This window comes from Salmo salar, chromosome ssa20 (genome assembly GCF_905237065.1).
Source record: "Salmo salar chromosome ssa20, Ssal_v3.1, whole genome shotgun sequence".
In the NCBI taxonomy this organism is placed as follows: domain Eukaryota; kingdom Metazoa; phylum Chordata; class Actinopteri; order Salmoniformes; family Salmonidae; genus Salmo; species Salmo salar.
Window position 1 is genome coordinate 94,217,109 of NC_059461.1, and position 25,530 is coordinate 94,242,638.

The following is a 25,530-nucleotide window of genomic DNA, read 5'->3' on the forward strand; positions in this document are numbered from 1 at the left end:
CTCTCCTCTCCTCTCCTCTCCTCTCCCTCTCCCTCTCCCTCTCCTCTCTACCCAGGGTGTTCATTTGAGACCAGCAGCCATCACCGTCCGATCTATTTCAACAACCAAGGCCAGTCTGTGGAGTGTGTCAACGATGGCTTCAGTTCTTACCTGGTGAGACTTTCAGACAGAAACGTCTGTACTAGTGTCCCTCAAGCCTAGTCCTGCTCTAGACAGGATGGATAACGTCTGTACTAGTGTTCCTCAAGCCTAGTCCTGCTCTAGACAGGATGGTAAGATAACGTCTGTACTAGTGTTCCTCAAGCCTAGTCCTGCTCTAGACAGGATGGATAACGTCTGTACTAGTGTCCCTCAAGCCTAGTCCTGCTCTAGACAGGATGGTAGGATAACGTCTGTACTAGTGTTCCTCAAGCCTAGTCCTGCTCTAGACAGGATGGATAACATCTGTACTAGTGTTCCTCAAGCCTAGTCCTGCTCTAGACAGGATGGATAACATCTGTACTAGTGTTCCTCAAGCCTATTCCTGCTCTAGACAGGATGGTAGGATAACATCTGTACTAGTGTTCCTCAAGCCTAGTCCTGCTCTAGACAGGATGGTAGGATAACGTCTGTACTAGTGTTCCTCAAGCCTAGTCCTGCTCTAGACAGGATGGATAACGTCTGTACTAGTGTTCCTCAAGCCTAGTCCTGCTCTAGACAGGATGGATAACGTCTGTACTAGTGTTCCTCAAGCCTAGTCCTGCTCTAGACAGGATGGATAACATCTGTACTAGTGTTCCTCAAGCCTAGTCCTGCTCTAGACAGGATGGATAACGTCTGTACTAGTGTTCCTCAAGCCTAGTCCTGCTCTAGACAGGATGGATAACATCTGTACTAGTGTTCCTCAAGCCTAGTCCTGCTCTAGACAGGATGGATAACGTCTGGCCACTCTACCATAAAGGCCTGATTGGTGGAGTGCTGCAGAGGGTTGTCCTTCTGGAAGGTTCTCTCATCTCCACAGAGGAACTCTGGAGCTCTGTCAGAGTGACCATCAGGTTCTTGGTCACCTCCCTGACCAAGGTCCTTCTCCCCCAATTTCTCAGTTTGGCCGGGCGGCCAGCTCTTGGAAGAGTCTTGGTGGTTCCAAACCTCTTCCATTTAAGAATGATGGAGGCCACTGTGTATTTGGGGACCTTCAATGCTGCAGAAATGTTTTGGTACCCTTCAGCAGCTCTGTGCCTCGACACAATCCTGTCTCGGAGCTCTACGGGAAATTCCTTCAACTTCATGGCTTGGTTTTTGATCGAAATCGAGCTCAATCTTGACTCTCATAGCAAAGGTTCTGAATACTTTTGTAAATAAGGTATTTCCGTTTTTTATTTTTAATACATTTCTAAAAAACTGTTTTTGCTTTGTCATTATGGGGTATTGTGTGTAGATTAATGAGGGAAAACAATTATTTAATCCATTTTAGAATAAGGCTGTAATGTAAAAAAAAAAATAGGAAAAAGTCAAGGGGTCTGAATACTTACCAAATGCACTGTAAATACAATGAAATTGAAAAAGGATATAATTATTACAATTTCAACATTTATTTTACAGTTCCCTTATTCCACCACTTGGCACTGTGCCTACGCTTGGTCTCTCAAGCATACATCTTGATACATCTCACACTTTGCTTGGAAATGATCCCACGCTCCCAACGAATGGTTTGTGCCTGATTGATACATGAGACCCCTGGACTGATTTCATCTTGTTGTTGATTTCAGATTGTTCGTTTTTTGTTTTTTGTATGTGCTTTGTTTTTCCCACAATCATGACTGCATGTCGGAGATAATGATGTCGGAGATAGTGATGATGGAGATAGTGATGTCGGAGATAGTGATGATGGAGATAGTGATGATGGAGATAGTGATGTCGGAGATAGTGATGATGGAGATAGTGATGTCGGAGATAGTGATGTCGGAGATAGTGATGATGGAGATAGTGATGTCGGAGATAGTGATGTCGGAGATAGTGATGATGGAGATAATGATGTCGGAGATAGTGATGATGGAGATAGTGATGATGGAGATAGTGATGATGGAGATAATGATGTCGGAGATAATGATGTCGGAGATAGTGATGATGGAGATAGTGATGTCGGAGATAGTGATGATGGAGATAATGATGTCGGAGATAGTGATGATGGAGATAGTGATGTCGGAGATAGTGATGATGGAGATAATGATGTCGGAAATAATGATGTCTGAGATAATGATGTCGGAAATAATGATGTCGGAGATAATGATGACGGAGATAGTGATGATGGAGATAATGATGTCGGAGATAGTGATGATGGAGATAGTGATGATGGAGATAATGATGTCGGAAATAATGATGTCTGAGATAATGATGTCGGAAATAATGATGTCGGAGATAATGATGACGGAGATAATCATGTCGGAGATAATGATGACGGAGATAATCATGTCTAAGACAATCCCCATGACTTTCACTGTCTGTTTCTTGTCAGAGAACAAAGGCTCCTCTGACACGTTCGGACAGCGGTGACTCGGAGGACAACTATGTGCCTATGAACCCAGGCTCATCTCCCCTCAACGCCGCCCAGGCGGACAGCCCCAAAAACATCTACATCCCCATGAGCCCCGGGCCGCACCACTTTGATTTCCCAGGGTTCTCGGCCACGCTACCCGCCCGGAAGGGAAGTACCGCCTCGCTGTGTCACCGACCTGGGAGGCTGAGTGACGTCACACCACCACCTATAAATCGCAACCTCAAACCCAACAGGAAATGTGAGTGTCATGTCTTAGTCGATGTGAGGCTTTCCGTGCTCTCCTCTTTTAGAGCCATGATACCAAACTGTCATATTATGTCATATTATACATTCTTTGTGTTTCATATTGTTCTTTTGTAACACTTTTTTTCTGATTTCTGTCTAAACCCAACAGCCCTCTACATTCAGATGTAATATGATTTCTGTTTCTAAACCCAGCAGCGCTCTACATTCAGATGTAATATGATTTCTGTCTAAACCCAACAGCCCTCTACATTCAGATGTAATATGATTTCTGTCTAAACCCAACAGCGCTCTACATTCAGATGTAATATGATTTCTGATTTCTGTCTAAACCCAACAGCCCTCTACATTCAGATGTAATATGATTTCTGTCTAAACCCAGGAGCGCTCTACATTCAGATGTAATATGATTTCTGATTTCTGTCTAAATCCAACAGCCCTCTACATTCAGATGTAATATGATTTCTGATTTCTGTCTAAATCCAACAGCGCTCTACATTCAGATGTAATATGATTTCTGTCTAAATCCAACAGCCCTCTACATTCAGATGTAATATGATTTCTGATTTCTGTCTAAACCCAACAGCCCTCTACATTCAGATGTAATATGATTTCTGATTTCTGTCTAAACCCAACAGCCCTCTACATTCAGATGTAATATGATTTCTGTCTAAATCCAACAGCCCTCTACATTCAGATGTAATATGATTTCTGTCTAAACCCAGGAGCGCTCTACATTCAGATGTAATATGATTTCTGATTTCTGTCTAAACCCAACAGCCCTCTACATTCAGATGTAATATGATTTGTGATTTCTGTCTAAACCCAACAGCCCTCTACATTCAGATGTAATATGATTTCTGATTTCTGTCTAAACCCAACAGCCCTCTACATTCAGATGTAATATGATTTCTGTCTAAACCCAACAGCCCTCTACATTCAGATGTAATATGATTTCTGATTTCTGTCTAAACCCAACAGCCCTCAGTTGAGAAGACAATGAAGTTGTTTTGTTTCTTTATGTCCTCAGCCAAGCCAACACCTCTGGATCTGAGGAACAATGGCATCATTGATGAGCTCCCATTTAAGAGTCCAATCACCATGTCCTGGACCCGACCCATGTGAGTCCCATATCAGTTCTACTAGCTACCTGACCCATGTCCCATATCAGTTCTACTAGCTACCTGACCCATGTCCCATATCAGTTATACTAGCTACCCGACCCATGTCCCATATCAGTTATACTAGCTACCTGACCCATGTCCCATATCAGTTCTACTAGCTACCCGACCCATGTCCCATATCAGTTCTACTAGCTACCCGACCCATGTCCCATATCAGTTATACTAGCTACCCGACCCATGTCCCATATCAGTTATACTAGCTACCCGACCCATGTCCCATATCAGTTCTACTAGCTACCCGACCCATGTCCCATATCAGTTATACTAGCTACCTGACCCATGTCCCATATCAGTTCTACTAGCTACCTGACCCATGTCCCATATCAGTTATACTAGCTACCTGACCCATGTCCCATATCAGTTCTACTAGCTACCCGACCCATGTCCCATATCAGTTCTACTAGCTACCTGACCCATGTCCCATATCAGTTATACTAGCTACCTGACCCATGTCCCATATCAGTTATACTAGCTACCTGACCCATGTCCCATATCAGTTCTACTAGCTACCTGACCCTATGTCCCATATCAGTTATACTAGCTACCTGACCCATGTCCCATATCAGTTATACTAGCTACCTGACCCATGTCCCATATCAGTTCTACTAGCTACCTGACCCATGTCCCATATCAGTTCTACTAGCTACCTGACCCATGTCCCATATCAGTTATACTAGCTACCCGACCCAGTCCCATATCAGTTCTACTAGCTACCTGACCCATGTCCCATATCAGTTCTACTAGCTACCTGACCCATGTGAGTCCCATATCAGTTCTACTAGCTACCTGACCCATGTCCCATATCAGTTCTACTAGCTACCTGACCCATGTCCCATATCAGTTATACTAGCTACCTGACCCATGGCCCATATCAGTTCTACTAGCTACCTGACCCATGTGAGTCTCATATCAGTTCTACTAGCTACCTGACCCATGTCCCATATCAGTTCTACTAGCTACCTGACCCATGTCCCATATCAGTTCTACTAGCTACCTGACCCATGTCCCATATCAGTTCTACTAGCTACCTGACCCATGTCCCATATCAGTTCTACTAGCTACCTGACCCATGGCCCATATCAGTTCTACTAGCTACCTGACCCATGTGAGTCCCATATCAGTTATACTAGCTACCTGACCCATGTCCCATATCAGTTCTACTAGCTACCTGACCCATGTCCCATATCAGTTATACTAGCTACCTGACCCATGGCCCATATCAGTTCTACTAGCTACCCGACCCATGTCCCATATCAGTTATACTAGCTACCTGACCCATGTCCCATATCAGTTATACTAGCTACCTGACCCATGTCCCATATCAGTTATACTAGCTACCTGACCCTGTGAGTCCCATATCAGTTCTACTAGCTACCTGACCCATGTCCCATATCAGTTATACTAGCTACCTGACCCATGTCCCATATCAGTTATACTAGCTACCTGACCCATGTCCCATATCAGTTCTACTAGCTACCCGACCCTGTGAGTCCCATATCAGTTATACTAGCTACCTGACCCATGTCCCATATCAGTTCTACTAGCTACCCGACCCTGTGAGTCCCATATCAGTTCTACTAGCTACCTGACCCATGTCCCATATCAGTTCTACTAGCTACCTGACCCATGTCCCATATCAGTTCTACTAGCTACCTGACCCATGTCCCATATCAGTTCTACTAGCTACCTGACCCATGTCCCATATCAGTTATACTAGCTACCTGACCCATGTCCCATATCAGTTCTACTAGCTACCTGACCCATGTCCCATATCAGTTCTACTAGCTACCCGACCCATGTCCCATATCAGTTATACTAGCTACCTGACCCATGTCCCATATCAGTTATACTAGCTACCTGACCCATGTCCCATATCAGTTCTACTAGCTACCTGACCCATGTCCCATATCAGTTCTACTAGCTACCTGACCCATGTCCCATATCAGTTCTACTAGCTACCCGACCCATGTCCCATATCAGTTCTACTAGCTACCTGACCCATGTGAGTCCCATATCAGTTATACTAGCTACCTGACCCATGTCCCATATCAGTTCTACTAGCTACCTGACCCATGTCCCATATCAGTTCTACTAGCTACCTGACCCATGGCCCATATCAGTTCTACTAGCTACCTGACCCATGTCCCATATCAGTTCTACTAGCTACCTGACCCATGGCCCATATCAGTTCTACTAGCTACCCGACCCATGTCCCATATCAGTTATACTAGCTACCCGACCCATGTGAGTCCCATATCAGTTATTCTAGCTACCTGACCCATGGCCCATATCAGTTCTACTAGCTACCTGACCCATGTGAGTCTCATATCAGTTCTACTAGCTACCTGACCCATGTGAGTCTCATATCAGTTATACTAGCTACCTGACCCATGTCCCATATCAGTTATACTAGCTACCTGACCCATGGCCCATATCAGTTATACTAGCTACCTGACCCATGGCCCATATCAGTTATACTAGCTACCCGACCCATGTCCCATATCAGTTATACTAGCTACCTGACCCATGTCCCATATCAGTTCTACTAGCTACCTGACCCATGGCCCATATCAGTTCTACTAGCTACCTGACCCATGTCCCATATCAGTTATACTAGCTACCCGACCCATGGCCCATATCAGTTCTACTAGCTACCTGACCCATGTGAGTCTCATATCAGTTATACTAGCTACCTGACCCATGTCCCATATCAGTTCTACTAGCTACCTGACCCATGTCCCATATCAGTTCTACTAGCTACCCGACCCATGTCCCATATCAGTTATACTAGCTACCCGACCCATGTCCCATATCAGTTATACTAGCTACCCGACCCATGTGAGTCCCATATCAGTTATTCTAGCTACCCGACCCATGTCCCATATCAGTTCTACTAGCTACCTGACCCATGGCCCATATCAGTTATACTAGCTACCTGACCCATGTCCCATATCAGTTATACTAGCTACCCGACCCATGTCCCATATCAGTTCTACTAGCTACCTGACCCATGTCCCATATCAGTTCTACTAGCTACCTGACCCATGTGAGTCCCATATCAGTTATACTAGCTACCTGACCCATGTCCCATATCAGTTATACTAGCTACCTGACCCATGTGAGTCCCATATCAGTTATACTAGCTACCTGACCCATGTCCCATATCAGTTATACTAGCTACCTGACCCATGTCCCATATCAGTTATACTAGCTACCCGACCCATGTCCCATATCAGTTCTACTAGCTACCCGACCCATGTCCCATATCAGTTCTACTAGCTACCCGACCCATGTCCCATATCAGTTCTACTAGCTACCCGACCCATGTCCCATATCAGTTATACTAGCTACCCGACCCATGTCCCATATCAGTTATACTAGCTACCCGACCCATGTCCCATATCAGTTCTACTAGCTACCCGACCCTGTGAGTCCCATATCAGTTATACTAGCTACCCGACCCATGTCCCATATCAGTTCTACTAGCTACCTGACCCATGTCCCATATCAGTTATACTAGCTACCCGACCCATGTCCCATATCAGTTATACTAGCTACCTGACCCATGGTCCCATATCAGTTCTACTAGCTACCTGACCCATGTCCCATATCAGTTCTACTAGCTACCTGACCCATGTCCCATATCAGTTCTACTAGCTACCTGACCCATGGCCCATATCAGTTCTACTAGCTACCTGACCCATGGCCCATATCAGTCATCCATCCTATTGGATCCAGACTGCTGTCACTCCAGGTATAAACGTAGAAGAACTCATAAACCTTGTTTTAGTTAGACTCACAGTCTTCTCTCTTCTCCCAGGCCTCCCTGGTCTCAGTAGTACTGCCATAGGGGTCAGAATGTGGAGTCAGTCCTCTCTCTTCTCTCTCCTCCCAGGCCTATGAACTCAGGTGGCATGTCCTCCCAGCACTGCAGACCCATCTCCACCCAGAGTATCACCAGCACTGACTCTGCAGACAGCGAGGAGAACTACGTAGCCATGGTGAGTCCCTACAACAGGACAAATGCACCCTATACCCTATGTAGTTCACTACTTTTCATCCGTGCCCTATAGGGAATAGGGTGCCATTTGGGACGCAGACTTACTGAGCTGACATACTGTAGTACAGGACACAGGGCTATAAGTAGCGCTATATAGGGAATAGGGTGCCATTTGGGACGCAGACTTACTGAGCTGACATACTGTAGTAGAGGACACAGGGCTATAAGTAGCGCTATATAGGGAATAGGGTGCCATTTGGGACTACAGATCAGTGTATTATGTTTTGTCTTTATGATTGAATTGTATCCTATGTTTACCCATTAACATGGCCTCAGTTTATCCTGGACATATTCCATGGAAACATTATAAACTTCCTGCCCCTGTACAGTGCATTTGGAAAGTATTCAGACCCCTTGACTTTTTCCACATTTTGTTATTTTACAGCCTTATTCTACAATTCAATTGATTAAAAAAAAATATATATATATATATATATATATATATTATAATAGTGATGTCATTATGGGTTATTGTGATGCCATTATGGGGTATTGTAATGCCATTATGGGGTAATGTGTGTAGATTGATGAGGGGAAAAAAGTTATTTAATCAATTTTAGAATACGGCTGTAACGTAACAAAATGTGGAAAAAGTCAAGTGGTCTGAATACTGTATAGTGTATTTGTCTTGGTTAATGAGTGTTGTACCTTTGTGTGGGCCGCAGTTCGTCTAGAAGAGGGTTACTATGAAGTATCTAAGGTATATCTACAGTCCAGGGTTACTATAAATGAATTCAAGTGTTACCCATGTGTGTGTTTACACGCCCCCTCTTCTTCTCTGCCCTCCATCAGCAGAACCCAGCGTCTACCTCTCCAGCAGTGAGTGGTACCAGCAGCCCCGCCCCTAGGAAGTGTGGTAATGTGGACTACCTAGCTCTGGACTTCCAGCCGGGCTCCCCCAGTCCACACAGAAAGGTACACACACACACACACCCCCGCCACACTGATCCTCAACACGGGGGCCCCATGGGGGCCCCACAGGGGTGCGTGCTCAGCCCCCTCCTGTACTCCCTGTTCACTCACGTCTCCAACTCAATCATCATGTTTGCTGACGACACAACAGGCGTAGGCTTGATTACTAACAACAATGAGACAGCCTAAAGGGAGAAGGTGGGAGCTCTGGTGGAGTGATACCAGGGAAAAATAACCTCTCCCTCAACATCAACAAAACGAAGGAGCTGATCGTGGACTACAGGAGACGGCATCCACATCGACGGGCCGCAGCGGAGAGGGTCAAAAAGCTTCGTTCCTCGGCGTACACATCACTGAAGACCCGAAATGGTCCCTTCACACGGACAGTGTGGTGAAGAAGGCGCAAAAGGCATCTTCGACATTAGGAGGTGGAAGAAATTCGTCTTTGCTCCTAAAACCCTCAGAAACTTCTATAGATGCTGGTGGAGGACAGAAGAAGAGGTGGATGTACAAACACACTCATTCACAAACACTTGTATGCATTGTGAAAGGTCTTGGGTGCCTCAATGAATAAAAAAAAGCATAAAATAACTTTGGGTTGTATCATCGCCTGGTACGGCAACTGCACCATCCGCAACCGCAGGGCCCTCCAGAGGGTGGTGCAGTCAGCCCAATACACCACCGGGGGCAAACTATCTGCCCTCCAGGACACCAACAGCACCCGATGTCACAGGAAGGGCCAAGAAGATCATCAAAGACATCAACCACCCGAGCCACGGCCTGTTCACCCCGCTACCATCTAGAAGGAGGGGACTGTACAGGTGCATCAAAGCTGGGAACAAGAGTCTGATAAACAGCTTCAATCTCCAGCCATCAGACTGTTAAACAGTCACCACTAGTCAGCTTCTGCCCACTAAAAGGAAGGAGATACCTAGTCAGTTGTCCAACTGAATGCATTCAACTGAAATGTGTCTTCCGCATTTAACCCAACCCTCTGAATCAGAGATGTAAGGGGGGGGCTGTCTTAATCGACATCCACGTCATCGGCGCCCAGGGAGCAATTGTTGTTTGGGGGTTGGAACTTCTTGCGGATCTGTGGGACGCTACTTAAATTACTATAAATATTTAACTTTCATGAAATCACAAGTGCAATACATCAAAATAAAGCTTACCTTGTTGTTAATCCAGCCGCCGTGTCAGATTTCAAAAAGGCTTTACGGTGAAAGCAAACCATGCGATTATCTGAGAAAAGCGCCCAGCACACAAAAGCATAACAAATCATTTTTAACCAGGGAGTTGCGACACGAAAAATAGCGATATAATATATGCCTTACCGTTGAAGATCTTCTTCTGTTGGCACTCCAAAAGGTCCCAGTTATATTACAAATGGTCCTTTTGTTCGATAATGTCCTCCTTTATATCCATAAAAACTCAGTCTAGCTGGCACGCTTCAGTCAATGATTCCCTCGGTTTCCCTCCTTCAAAATGCATACGAAATCAATCCAAAACGTTACCAATAAACTTATCCAAACAAGTCAATCAATGTTTATAATCAAACAATAGGTACCCTAATACGTAAATAAACGATCAAATTTAAGACAGAGAATCGTTATTGTCTTTACCAGAGAAAAATACCAAAGAACGCGCTGTCATTCACGCGCTTGGAAACACTACAGCCAAAATGGGAGACACCTAGAAAAACTACAGTTTCTGGCTCATTTTTCCAAAAACCAGCCTGAAACTCTTTCTGAAGACTGTTGACATCTAGTGGAAGCCCTAGGAACTGCAATCGGGCACGATTTCGCCCTATTATAAAAGAGCCAGCCATTGAAATCAGTGGTAGGATGATTTTTTTTGGGGGGGGGGATAGTTTGTCCTCGGGGTTTCGCCTGCCATTTCAGTTCTATTATACTCACAGACATTATTGTAACAGTTTTAGAAACTTTAGAGTGTTTTCTATCCAAATCAACCAATTATATGCATATCCTAGCTTCTGGGCCTGAGTAGCAGGCAGTTTATTTTGGGGCACGCTTTTCATCCGGACGTCAAAATACCGCCCCCTAGCCCAAAGAGGTTTTAACTCCCTTGCTCAAGGGCAGAACGGCAGATTTTTCCGGCTCAGGGATTCGATCCAGCAACCTTTCGGTTACTGGCCCAACGTTCTAAACCGCAAGGACCTTGCCCTGAACCTTAGACACTTACAAGCCGGCTACCACCCAGTACTCTACCCTGCACCTTAGAGACCTGCTGCCCTGTGTACATAGTCATTCAACACGGGTCACCTGAATAATGTTTACATACTGTTTTACACACTTTATATGTATATACTGTATTCTAGTCAAGGCTCATCCTATATAACTACTGTCTATACTGTCTATACACACCATCCTATATAACTACTGTCTATACACACCATCCTATATAACTACTGTCTATACACACCATCCTATATAACTACTGTCTATACACACCATCCTATATAACTACTGTCTATACTGTCTATACACACCATCCTATATAACTACTGTCTATACACACCATCCTATATAACTACTGTCTATACTGTCTATACACACCATCCTATATAACTACTGTCTATACACACCATCCTATATAACTACTGTCTATACACACCATCCTATATAACTACTGTCTATACTGTCTATACACACCATCCTATATAACTACTGTCTATACACACAATCCTATATAACTACTGTCTATACACACCATCCTATATAACTACTGTCTATACTGTCTATACACACCATCCTATATAACTACTGTCTTTACACACCATCCTATATAACTACTGTCTATACTGTCTATACACACCATCCTATATAACTACTGTCTTTACACACCATCCTATATAACTACTGTCTATACACACCATCCTATATAACTACTGTCTATACTGTCTAAACACACCATCCTATATAACTACTGTCTATACTGTCTATACACACCATCCTATATAACTACTGTCTATACACACCATCCTATATAACTACTGTCTATACACACCATCCTATATAACTACTGTCTATACACACCATCCTATATAACTACTGTCTATACACACCATCCTATATAACTACTGTCTATACTGTCTATACACACCATCCTATATAACTACTGTCTATACTGTCTATACACACCATCCTATATAACTACTGTCTATACACACCATCTTATATAACTACTGTCTTTACACACCATCCTATATAACTACTGTCTATACACACCATCCTATATAACTACTGTCTATACACACCATCCTATATAACTACTGTCTATACACACCATCCTATATAACTACTGTCTATACACACCATCCTATATAACTACTGTCTATACACACCATCCTATATAACTACTGTCTATACACACCATCCTATATAACTACTGTCTATACACACCATCCTATATAACTACTGTCTAGTCTGTCTATACACACCATCCTATATAACTACTGTCTATACTGTCTATACACACCATCCTATATAACTACTGTCTATACTGTCTATACACACCATGCTATATAACTACTGTCTATACACACCATCCTATATAACTACTGTCTATACACACCATCCTATATAACTACTGTCTATACACACCATCCTATATAACTACTGTCTATACACACCATCCTATATAACTACAGTCTATACTGTCTATACACACCATCCTATATAACTACTGTCTATACTGTCTATACACACCATCCTATATAACTACTGTCTATACACACCATCCTATATAACTACTGTCTATACTGTCTATACACACCATCCTATATAACTACTGTCTATACACACCATCCTATATAACTACTGTCTATACACACCATCCTATATAACTACTGTCTATACACACCATCCTATATAACTACTGTCTATACTGTCTATACACACCATCCTATTTAACTACTGTCTATACACACCATCCTATATAACTACTGTCTATACACACCATCCTATATAACTACTGTCTATACACACCATCCTATATAACTACTGTCTATACACACCATCTTTTTATAACTACTGTCTATACTGTCTATACACACCATCCTATATAACTACTGTCAATACACACCATCCTATATAACTACTGTCTATACACACCATCCTATATAACTACTGTCTATACACACCATCCTATATAGCTACTGTCTATACACACCATCCTATATAACTACTGTCTATACACACCATCCTATATAACTACTGTCTATACACACCATCCTATATAACTACTGTCTATACTGTCTATACACACCATCCTATATAACTACTGTCTATACTGTCTATACACACCATCCTATATAACTACTGTCTATACACACCATCCTATATAACTACTGTCTATACACACCATCCTATATAACTACTGTCTATACACACCATCCTATATAACTACAGTCTATACACACCATCCTATATAACTACTGTCTATACTGTCTATACACACCATCCTATATAACTACTGTCTATACACACCATCCTATATAACTACTGTCTATACACACCATCCTATATAACTACTGTCTATACACACCATCCTATATAACTACTGTCTATACACACCATCCTATATAACTACTGTCTATACTGTCTATACACACCATCCTATATAACTACTGTCTATACTGTCTATACACACCATCCTATATAACTACTGTCTAGTCTGTCTATACACACCATCCTGTTTAACTACTGTCTATACTGTCTATACACACCATCCTATATAACTACTGTCTAGTCTGTCTATACACACCATCCTGTTTAACTACTGTCTATACTGTCTATACACACCATCCTATATAACTACTGTCTATACACACCATCCTATATAACTACTGTCTATACACACCATCCTATATAACTACTGTCTATACACACCATCCTATATAACTACTGTCTATACTGTCTATACACACCATCCTATTTAACTACTGTCTATACACACCATCCTATATAACTACTGTCTATACACACCATCCTATATAACTACTGTCTATACACACCATCCTATATAACTACTGTCTATACACACCATCTTTTTATAACTACTGTCTATACTGTCTATACACACCATCCTATATAACTACTGTCAATACACACCATCCTATATAACTACTGTCTATACACACCATCCTATATAACTACTGTCTATACACACCATCCTGTATAACTACTGTCTATACACACCATCCTATATAACTACTGTCTATACACACCATCCTATATAGCTACTGTCTATACACACCATCCTATATAACTACTGTCTATACACACCATCCTATATAACTACTGTCTATACACACCATCCTATATAACTACTGTCTATACGCACCATCCTATATAACTACTGTCTATACACACCATCCTATATAACTACTGTCTATACACACCATCCTATATAACTACTGTCTATACACACCATCCTATATAACTACTGTCTATACACACCATCCTATATAACTACTGTCTATACACACCATCCTATATAACTACTGTCTAGTCTGTCTATACACACCATCCTATATAACTACTGTCTATACTGTCTATACACACCATCCTATATAACTACTGTCTATACACACCATCCTATATAACTACTGTCTATACACACCATCCTATATAACTACTGTCTATACACACCATCCTATATAACTACTGTCTATACACACCATCCTATATAACTACTGTCTATACACACCATCCTATATAACTACTGTCTATACACACCATCTTTTTATAACTACTGTCTATACTGTCTATACACACCATCCTATATAACTACTGTCAATACACACCATCCTATATAACTACTGTCTATACACACCATCCTATATAACTACTGTCTATACACACCATCCTATATAACTACTGTCTATACACACCATCCTTTATAACTACTGTCTATACTGTCTATACACACCATCCTATATAACTACTGTCTATACACACCATCCTATATAACTACTGTCTATACACACCATCCTTTATAACTACTGTCTATACTGTCTATACACACCATCCTATATAACTACTGTCTATACACACCATCTATATAACTAATCAAATCAAATCAAATTTATTTATAAAGCCCTTCTTACATCAGCTGATATCACAAAGTGCTGTACAGAAACCCAGCCTAAAACCCCAAACAGCAAGCAATGCATGTGTAGAAGCACGGTGGCTAGGAAAAACTCCCTAGAAAGGCCAGAACCCAGGAAGAAACCTAGAGAGGAACCAGGCTATGAGGGGTGGCCAGTCCTCTTCTGGCTGTGCCGGGTGGAGATTATAACAGCACATGGCCTAGATATTCAAATGTTCATAAATTACCAGCATTGTCAAATAATAATAATCATAGTAGTTGTCGAGGGTGCAACAAGTCAGTAACACAAGAGTAAGTGTCAGTTTGCTTTTTCATAGCCGATCTTTGAGAGTATCTCTACCGCTCCTGCTGTCTCTAGAGAGTTGAAAACAGCAGGTCTGGGACAGGTAGCACGTCCGGTGAATAGGTCAGGGTTCCAGCAGGTCTGGGACAGCAGGTCTGGGACAGGTAGCACGTCCGGTGAACAGGTCAGGGTTCCATAGCTGCAGGCAGAACAGTTGGAACTGGAGCAGCAGCACGGCCAGGTGAACTGGGGACAGCAAGGAGTCATCAAGCCAGGTAGTCCTGAGGCATGGTCCTAGGGCTCAGGTCCTCCGAGAGAGAGAAAGAAAGAAAGAGAAAGAGAGAATTAGAGAGAGCATATTTAAAATTCACACAGGACACCGGAAAAGACAAGAGAAATACTCCAGATGTGACAGACTGACCCTAGCCCCCCGACACGAACTACTGCAGCATAAATACTAGAGGCTGAGACAGGAGGGGTCAGGAGACACTGTGGCCCCATCCGATGAAACCCCCGGACAGGGCCAAACAGGTAGGATATAACCCCACCCACTTTGCCAAAGCACAGCCTCCACACCACTGGAGGGATATCTCCAACCACCAACATACCATCCCGGGACAAGGCCGAGTATAGCCCACAAAGATCTCTGCCACGGCACAGCCCAAGGGGGGGGCGCCAACCCAGACAGGAAGACCACGTCAGTGACTCAACCCACTCAAGTGACGCACCCCTCCCAGGGACGGCATGGAAGAACACCAGTAAGCCAGTGACTCAGCCCCTGTAAAAGGGTTAGAGGCAGAGAATCCCAGTGGAAAGAGGGGAAACCGGCCAGGCAGAGACAGCAAGGGCGGTTCGTTGCTCCAGCCTTTCCGTTCACCTTCACACCCCTGGGCCAGACTATACTTAATCATAGGACCTACTGAAGAGATAAGACTTCAGTAAAGACTTAAAGGTTAAACTACTGTCCATACTGTCTATACACACCATCCTATATAACTACTGTCTATACACACCATCCTGTATAACTACTGTCTATACACACCATCCTATATAACTACTGTCTATACACACCATCCTATACAACTACTGTCTATACACACCATCCTATATAACTACTGTCTATACACACCATCCTATATAACTACTGTCTATACACACCATCCTGTATAACTACTGTCTATACTGTCTATACACACCATCCTATATAACTACTGTCTATACACACCATCCTATATAACTACTGTCTATACTGTCTATACACACCATCCTATATAACTACTGTCTATACTGTCTATACACACCATCCTATATAACTACTGTCTATTCTGTCTATACACACCATCCTATATAACTACTGTCTATACACACCATCCTGTATAACTACTGTCTATACACACCATCCTATATAACTACTGTCTATACACACCATCCTATATAACTACTGTCTATACACACCATCCTATATAACTACTGTCTATACTGTCTATACACACCATCCTATATAACTACTGTCTATACACACCATCCTATATAACTACTGTCTATACTGTCTATACACACCATCCTATATAACTACTGTCTATACACACCATCCTGTATAACTACTGTCTATACGTCACACACCATCCTATATAACTACTGTCTATACACACCATCCTATATAACTACTGTCTATACACACCATCCTATATAACTACTGTCTATACTGTCTATACACACCATCCTATGTAACTACTGTCTATACACACCATCCTATATAACTACTGTCTATACACACCATCCTGTATAACTACTGTCTATACTGTCTATACACACCATCCTATATAACTTCTGTCTATACTGTCTATACACACCATCCTATATAACTACTGTCTATACACACCATCCTATATAACTACTGTCTATACACACCATCCTATATAACTACTGTCTATACTGTCTATACACACCATCCTATATAACTACTGTCTATTCACACCATCCTATATAACTACTGTCTATACACACCATCCTATATAACTACTGTCTATACACACCATCCTATATAACTACTGTCTATACTGTCTATACACACCATCCTATATAACTACTGTCTATTCTGTCTATACACACCATCCTATATAACTACTGTCTATACACACCATCCTGTATAACTACTGTCTATACACACCATCCTATATAACTACTGTCTATACACACCATCCTATATAACTACTGTCTATACACACCATCCTATATAACTACTGTCTATACTGTCTATACACACCATCCTATATAACTACTGTCTATACACACCATCCTATATAACTACTGTCTATACTGTCTATACACACCATCCTATTTAACTACTGTCTATACTGTCTATACACACCATCATATACAGTACACATATATATATATCCGGTCTTTGGAATTCAATCCAATTGCCATGGGGTTTTGTAGTGTGTTTATAAATACTGTATTCTCGATATATATATGTACATATCATTCTAGTATATATACTGCTGTACATATCATTCCTAGTATATCTACTGCTGTACATATCATTCCTAGTATATCTACTGCTGGACATATCATTCTAGTATGTCTACTGCTGTACATATCATTCTAGTATGTCTACTGCTGTACATATCATTCTAGTATATCTACTGCTGTACATATCATTCTAGTATGTCTACTGCTGTACATGTCATTCTAGTATATCTACTGCTGTACATATCATTATAGTATATCTACTGCTGTACATGTCATTCTAGTATATCTACTGCTGTACATATCATTCCTAGTATATCTACTGCTGTACATATCATTCCTAGTATATCTACTGCTGTACATATCATTCTAGTATATCTACTGCTGTACATATCATTCTAGTATATCGACTGCTGTACATATCATTCTAGTATATCTACTGCTGTACATATCATTCCTAGTATATCTAATGCTGTACATATCATTCCTAGTATATCTACTGCTGTACATATCATTCTAGTATGTCTACTGCTGTTTATATCATTCTAGTATGTCTACTGCTGTACATATCATTCCTAGTATATCTACTGCTGTACATATCATTCCTAGTATATCTACTGCTGTACATATCATTCTAGTATATCTATTGCTGTACATATCATTCTAGTATGTCTACTGCTGTACATATCATTCCTAGTATATCTACTGCTGTACATATCATTCCTAGTATATCTACTGCTGTACATATCATTCTAGTATATCTACTGCTGTACATATCATTCCTGGTATATCTACTGCTGTTTATATCATTCTAGTATATCTACTGCTGTACATATCATTCCTAGTATATCTACTGCTGTTCATATCATTCCTAGTATATCTACTGCTGTACATATCATTCTAGTATATCTACTGCTGTACATATCATTCTAGTATATCTACTGCTGTACATATCATTCCTTGTATATCTACTGCTGTACATATCATTCCTTGTATATCTACTGCTGTACATATCATTCCTAGTATATCTACTGCTGTACATATCATTCTAGTATATCTACTGCTGTACATATCATTCCTAGTATATCTACTGCTGTACATATCATTCTAGTATATCTACTGCTGTACATATCATTCTAGTATATCTACTGCTGCACATATCATTCTAGTATATCTACTGCTGTACATATCATTCTAGTATATCTACTGCTGTACATATCATTTCTAGTATATCTACTGCTGTACGTATCATTCTAGTATATCTACTGCTGTACATATCATTCTAGTATATCTACTGCTGTACATATCATTCTAGTATATCTACTGCTGTACATATCATTCCTAGTATATCTACTGCTGTACATATCATTCTAGTATATCTACTGCTGTACATATCATTCTAGTATGTCTACTGCTGTACATATCATTCTAGTATATCTACTGCTGTACATATCATTCTAGTATATCTACTGCTGTACATATCATTCTAGTATATCTACTGCTGTACATATCATTCTAGTATATCTACTGCTGTTTATATCATTCTAGTATATATACTGCTGTACATATCATTCCTAGTATATCTACTGCTGTACATATCATTCTAGTATGTCTACTGCTGTACATATCATTCTAGTATATCTACTGCTGTACATATCATTCTAGTATGTCTACTGCTGTACATGTCATTCTAGTATATCTACTGCTGTACATATCATTATAGTATATCTACTGCTGTACATGTCATTCTAGTATATCTACTGCTGTACATATCATTCCTAGTATATCTACTGCTGTACATATCATTCCTAGTATATCTACTGCTGTACATATCATTCTAGTATATCTACTGCTGTACATATCATTCTAGTATATCTACTGCTGTACATATCATTCCTAGTATATCTACTGCTGTACATATCATTCTAGTATATCTACTGCTGTACATATCATTCCTAGTATATCTAATGCTGTACATATCATTCCTAGTATATCTACTGCTGTACATATCATTCTAGTATGTCTACTGCTGTTTATATCATTCTAGTATGTCTACTGCTGTACATATCATTCCTAGTATATCTACTGCTGTACATATCATTCCTAGTATATCTACTGCTGTACATATCATTCTAGTATATCTATTGCTGTACATATCATTCTAGTATGTCTACGCTGTACATATCATTCCTAGTATATCTACTGCTGTACATATCATTCCTAGTATATCTACTGCTGTACATATCATTCTAGTATATCTACTGCTGTACATATCATTCCTGGTATATCTACTGCTGTTTATATCATTCTAGTATATCTACTGCTGTACATATCATTCCTAGTATATCTACTGCTGTTCATATCATTCCTAGTATATCTACTGCTGTACATATCATTCTAGTATATCTACTGCTGTACATATCATTCTAGTATATCTACTGCTGTACATATCATTCCTTGTATATCTACTGCTGTACATATCATTCCTTGTATATCTACTGCTGTACATATCATTCCTAGTATATCTACTGCTGTACATATCATTCTAGTATATCTACTGCTGTACATATCATTCCTAGTATATCTACTGCTGTACATATCATTCTAGTATATCTACTGCTGTACATATCATTCTAGTATATCTACTGCTGTACATATCATTCTAGTATATCTACTGCTGTACATATCATTCTAGTATATCTACTGCTGTTTATATCATTCTAGTATATATACTGCTGTACATATCATTCCTAGTATATCTACTGCTGTTTATATCATTCTAGTATATCTACTGCTGTACATATCATTCCTTGTATATCTACTGCTGTACATATCATTCCTTGTATATCTACTGCTGTACATATCATTCTAGTATATCTACTGCTGTACATATCATTCTAGTATGTCTACTGCTGTACATATCATTCTAGTATATCTACTGCTGTACATATCATTCCTAGTATATCTACTGCTGCTCATATCATTCTAGTATATCTACTGCTGTACATATCATTCTAGTATGTCTACTGCTGTACATATCATTCTAGTATGTCTACTGCTGTACATATCATTCTAGTATATCTACTGCTGTACATATCATTCTAGTATATCTACTGCTGTACATATCATTCCTAGTATATCTACTGCTGTACATATCATTCTAGTATGTCTACTGCTGTACATATCATTCTAGTATGTCTACTGCTGTACATATCATTCTAGTATGTCTACTGCTGTACATATCATTCTAGTATATCTACTGCTGTACATATCATTCCTAGTATATCTACTGCTGTACATATCATTCCTAGTATATCTACTGCTGTACATATCATTCCTAGTATATCTACTGCTGTACATATCATTCTAGTATATCTACTGCTGTACATATCATTCCTAGTATATCTACTGCTGTACATATCATTCCTAGTATATCTACTGCTGTACATATCATTCCTAGTATATCTACTGCTGTACATATCATTCTAGTATATCTACTGCTGTACATATCATTCCTGGTATATCTACTGCTGTTTATATCATTCTAGTATATCTACTGCTGTACATATCATTCCTAGTATATCTACTGCTGTTCATATCATTCCTAGTATATCTACTGCTGTACATATCATTCTAGTATATCTACTGCTGTACATATCATTCTAGTATATCTACTGCTGTACATATCATTCCTTGTATATCTACTGCTGTACATATCATTCCTTGTATATCTACTGCTGTACATATCATTCCTAGTATATCTACTGCTGTACATATCATTCTAGTATATCTACTGCTGTACATATCATTCCTAGTATATCTACTGCTGTACATATCATTCTAGTATATCTACTGCTGTACATATCATTCTAGTATATCTACTGCTGTACATATCATTCTAGTATATCTACTGCTGTACATATCATTCTAGTATATCTACTGCTGTTTATATCATTCTAGTATATATACTGCTGTACATATCATTCCTAGTATATCTACTGCTGTTTATATCATTCTAGTATATCTACTGCTGTACATATCATTCCTTGTATATCTACTGCTGTACATATCATTCCTTGTATATCTACTGCTGTACATATCATTCTAGTATATCTACTGCTGTACATATCATTCTAGTATGTCTACTGCTGTACATATCATTCTAGTATATCTACTGCTGTACATATCATTCCTAGTATATCTACTGCTGCTCATATCATTCTAGTATATCTACTGCTGTACATATCATTCTAGTATGTCTACTGCTGTACATATCATTCTAGTATGTCTACTGCTGTACATATCATTCTAGTATGTCTACTGCTGTACATATCATTCTAGTATATCTACTGCTGTACATATCATTCCTAGTATATCTACTGCTGTACATATCATTCTAGTATGTCTACTGCTGTACATATCATTCTAGTATGTCTACTGCTGTACATATCATTCTAGTATATCTACTGCTGTACATATCATTCCTAGTATATCTACTGCTGTACATATCATTCCTAGTATATCTACTGCTGTACATATCATTCCTAGTATATCTACTGCTGTACATATCATTCCTAGTATATCTACTGCTGTACATATCATTCCTAGTATATCTACTGCTGTACATATCATTCCTAGTATATCTACTGCTGTACATATCATTCCTAGTATATCTACTGCTGTACATATCATTCTAGTATATCTACTGCTGTACATATCATTCCTAGTATATCTACTGCTGTACATATCATTCCTAGTATATCTACTGCTGTACATATCATTCCTAGTATATCTACTGCTGTACATATCATTCCTAGTATATCTACTGCTGTACATATCATTCTAGTATATCTACTGCTGTTCATATCATTCCTAGTATATCTACTGCTGTACATATCATTCCTTGTATATCTACTGCTGTACATATCATTCTAGTATATCTACTGCTGTACATATCATTCTAGTATATCTACTGCTGTACATATCATTCCTAGTATATCTACTGCTGTACATATCATTCCTAGTATATCTACTGCTGTACATATCATTCCTAGTATATCTACTGCTGTACATATCATTCCTAGTATATCTACTGCTGTTCATATCATTCCTAGTATATCTACTGCTGTACATATCATTCTAGTATATCTACTGCTGTACATATCATTCTAGTATATCTACTGCTGTACATATCATTCTAGTATGTCTACTGCTGTACATATCATTCTAGTATGTCTACTGCTGTACATATCATTCTAGTATGTCTACTGCTGTACATATCATTCTAGTATATCTACTGCTGCACATATCATTCTAGTATATCTACTGCTGCACATATCATTCCTAGTATATCTACTGCTGTTCATATCATTCCTAGTATATTTACTGCTGTACATATCATTCTAGTATATCTACTGCTGTACATATCATTCTAGTATATCTACTGCTGTACATATCATTCCTAGTATATCTACTGCTGTACATATCATTCTAGTATATCTACTGCTGTACATATCATTCCTAGTATATCTACTGCTGTACATATCATTCTAGTATATCTTGTGTAAATTAATATAGTGTAAATGCCCCAAATATATATTTTTGTTTGTCCTTTTCTTATCCAGTTTCTGTGCTATGTTCAAATATTAATATTCCTCTCCTCTCCTCTCCTCTCCTCTCCTCTCCTCTCCTCTCCTCTCCTCTCCTCTCCTCTCCTCTCTCCTCTCCTCTCCTCTCCTCTCCTCTCCTCTCCTCTCCACTCATATCCTCTCCTCTCCTCTCCACTCATATCCTCTCCTCTCCTCTCCACTCATATCCTCTCCTCTCCTCTCCACTCATATCCTCTCCTCTCCTCTCCACTCCATTCTCCTCTCTACTCTACTCCATTCTTCTCTACTCTCCTCTCCACTTTCTTCTCCACTTTCTTCTCCTCTCCTCTCCTCTCCTCTCCTCTCCTCTCCTCTCCTCTCCTCTCCTCTCCTCTCCTCTCCTCTCCTCTCCTCTCCTCCTGTCCTCTCTCCAATCTTCTCTCCTCTTCTCTTCCCCCAGCCCTCTACGTCCTCAGTGACATCTGATGAGAAGGTGGATTATGTCCAGGTGGACAAGGAGAAGACGCAGGCCCTCCAGAACACCATGCAGGAGTGGACGGACGTCCGACAGTCCACCGACCCCGCCCCTAAGACCGTAAAGTCCTGACAGTAACCATGGGAAAGACACAGCGCTCTGACCTTACCTCATGTCAAGACAAGCATCTCCTGTAGGATGTCACGATGTTACTGACAGAAGTCAGTTTGAGGAGTGAAGGAACATTTATGGATGGCGGAGACACAGATTACCTCTGTTGGACAGGTGATGACTAAAATTACTTGAGGACTGAAATGAGGACTAAAATGAGTTGAGCACCGAAATAAGGACTGAAATGAGGACTAAAATGAGCTGTGGACTGAAATGAGGACTAAAATTAGTTGAGGACTGAAATGAGGATTAAAATGGGTTGAGGACTGAAATGAGGACTGAAATTAGGGCTGAAATGAGGACTGAAATGGGTTGTGGACTGAAATGAGGACTGAAATGGGTTGTGAACTGAAATGAGGGCTGAAATGAGGACTGAAATGGGTTGAGGACTGAAATGAGGACTTGGCTGAAAACGCCTAGCTGTGTTCTGTGGTGATCATCAGTGCTTTGCACTGCAGCCAACGCTTTTGATGCAGGCGGACAGAGACCCAACCTGAACCTGCCAAAGCTTTTCTCCCTAAAGAGACTGTTATTAAAGCTGGACTGAACTGATAGGGACTTGCCTTCCAAATACTTACCTCTACAGTGACCTTTCTTCTAGGTTTTCTTCTGACTCCGTCAAGCTATGGGGGGGGAGAAGACATTTCAACTGCAACACAACATTGAGTGTGTTTTCTCTTCCTGTTTAGCAGGTTAGCTAATGTACATAGCTACTTAAAACTATTTGCTGCCAGTCAAACTGCTATCGTTGTCTGACCGCCCAACCAGTCGGTGGTAATTGTATCAGGAATGCATATTCTATTACAGATGCAGTCTCATTTTGCTTGATTAGGACAGAGGGGGGGAAGGAGGGCCTCGTCTGGCTCCCATTCTTTACTGACTTCAATCAACCGTTTTAGCTGAGCCTTGCAGAAGTGAAACAAGGCGCGGAGGTTATTTTCACTGCACTGCAGGCAGTAATTTCAGCTTAGCCATGCAGGACCTGTCGTCTGGTGTAGGGAGACCAAATAACAGCCTTACAATAAATATTCTCTTCAGGAGCCTTAATGAGAATTTTCAAAACGGCTGTCGGGTTGATCGTGGTTGTTTAAGTAATGTATCCGTCCATAAATACCGGTTCTTCTTGTCAACGGTGGTGACTCTGTTTGCAGCGACTGCTCTTAAACTAATAGATGAAAACTCAGACATGTCAGAAAGTAATAACGAAGACCGAAAAAAAAAAAAAATAAAGAGACACCATCTCATTTCATTTTGTTTATATTTGTATATAATTTAAAGAAAAATGTGTGTCCCAAATGAACCTTTATTCGCCTATGGGCCCTGGTCAAAAGTAGTGCACTATGGGTTGAAGGCTGCCATTTGAGACACAGAGATGGTGTGAAATATCTGGGTTTTTTGTTGGTTGATGCTCTACACTAGAACAGTTTTCCTTGGGTGAAGCCCCTCAGTTCCTCTCTCTGTCTCTGATGGACTC

General features: G+C 40.4%; 1 protein-coding gene across 3 annotated transcripts in view; it reads left to right on the top strand.

The window, feature by feature from the left end:
• The window catches only part of gab2 (GRB2-associated binding protein 2), a 162,346-nt gene extending 137,056 nt beyond the window's left edge, over positions 1 to 25,290 (top strand). For 2 of the 3 annotated variants that reach the window (XM_045704158.1, XM_045704160.1), the window contains exons 7-12: positions 56 to 153; positions 2,495 to 2,774; positions 3,810 to 3,900; positions 7,859 to 7,964; positions 8,816 to 8,938; positions 23,871 to 25,290. In XM_045704158.1, the coding sequence (XP_045560114.1) occupies positions 56 to 153; positions 2,495 to 2,774; positions 3,810 to 3,900; positions 7,859 to 7,964; positions 8,816 to 8,938; positions 23,871 to 24,017 (845 nt within the window). In that variant the 3' untranslated portion in view covers positions 24,018 to 25,290. The remainder of the gene's footprint in view (positions 1 to 55; positions 154 to 2,494; positions 2,775 to 3,809; positions 3,901 to 7,858; positions 7,965 to 8,815; positions 8,939 to 23,870) is intronic. The other variant, XM_045704159.1, reaches the window with a different exon arrangement.
• The last annotated feature ends 240 nt before the right edge of the window (positions 25,291 to 25,530 follow it).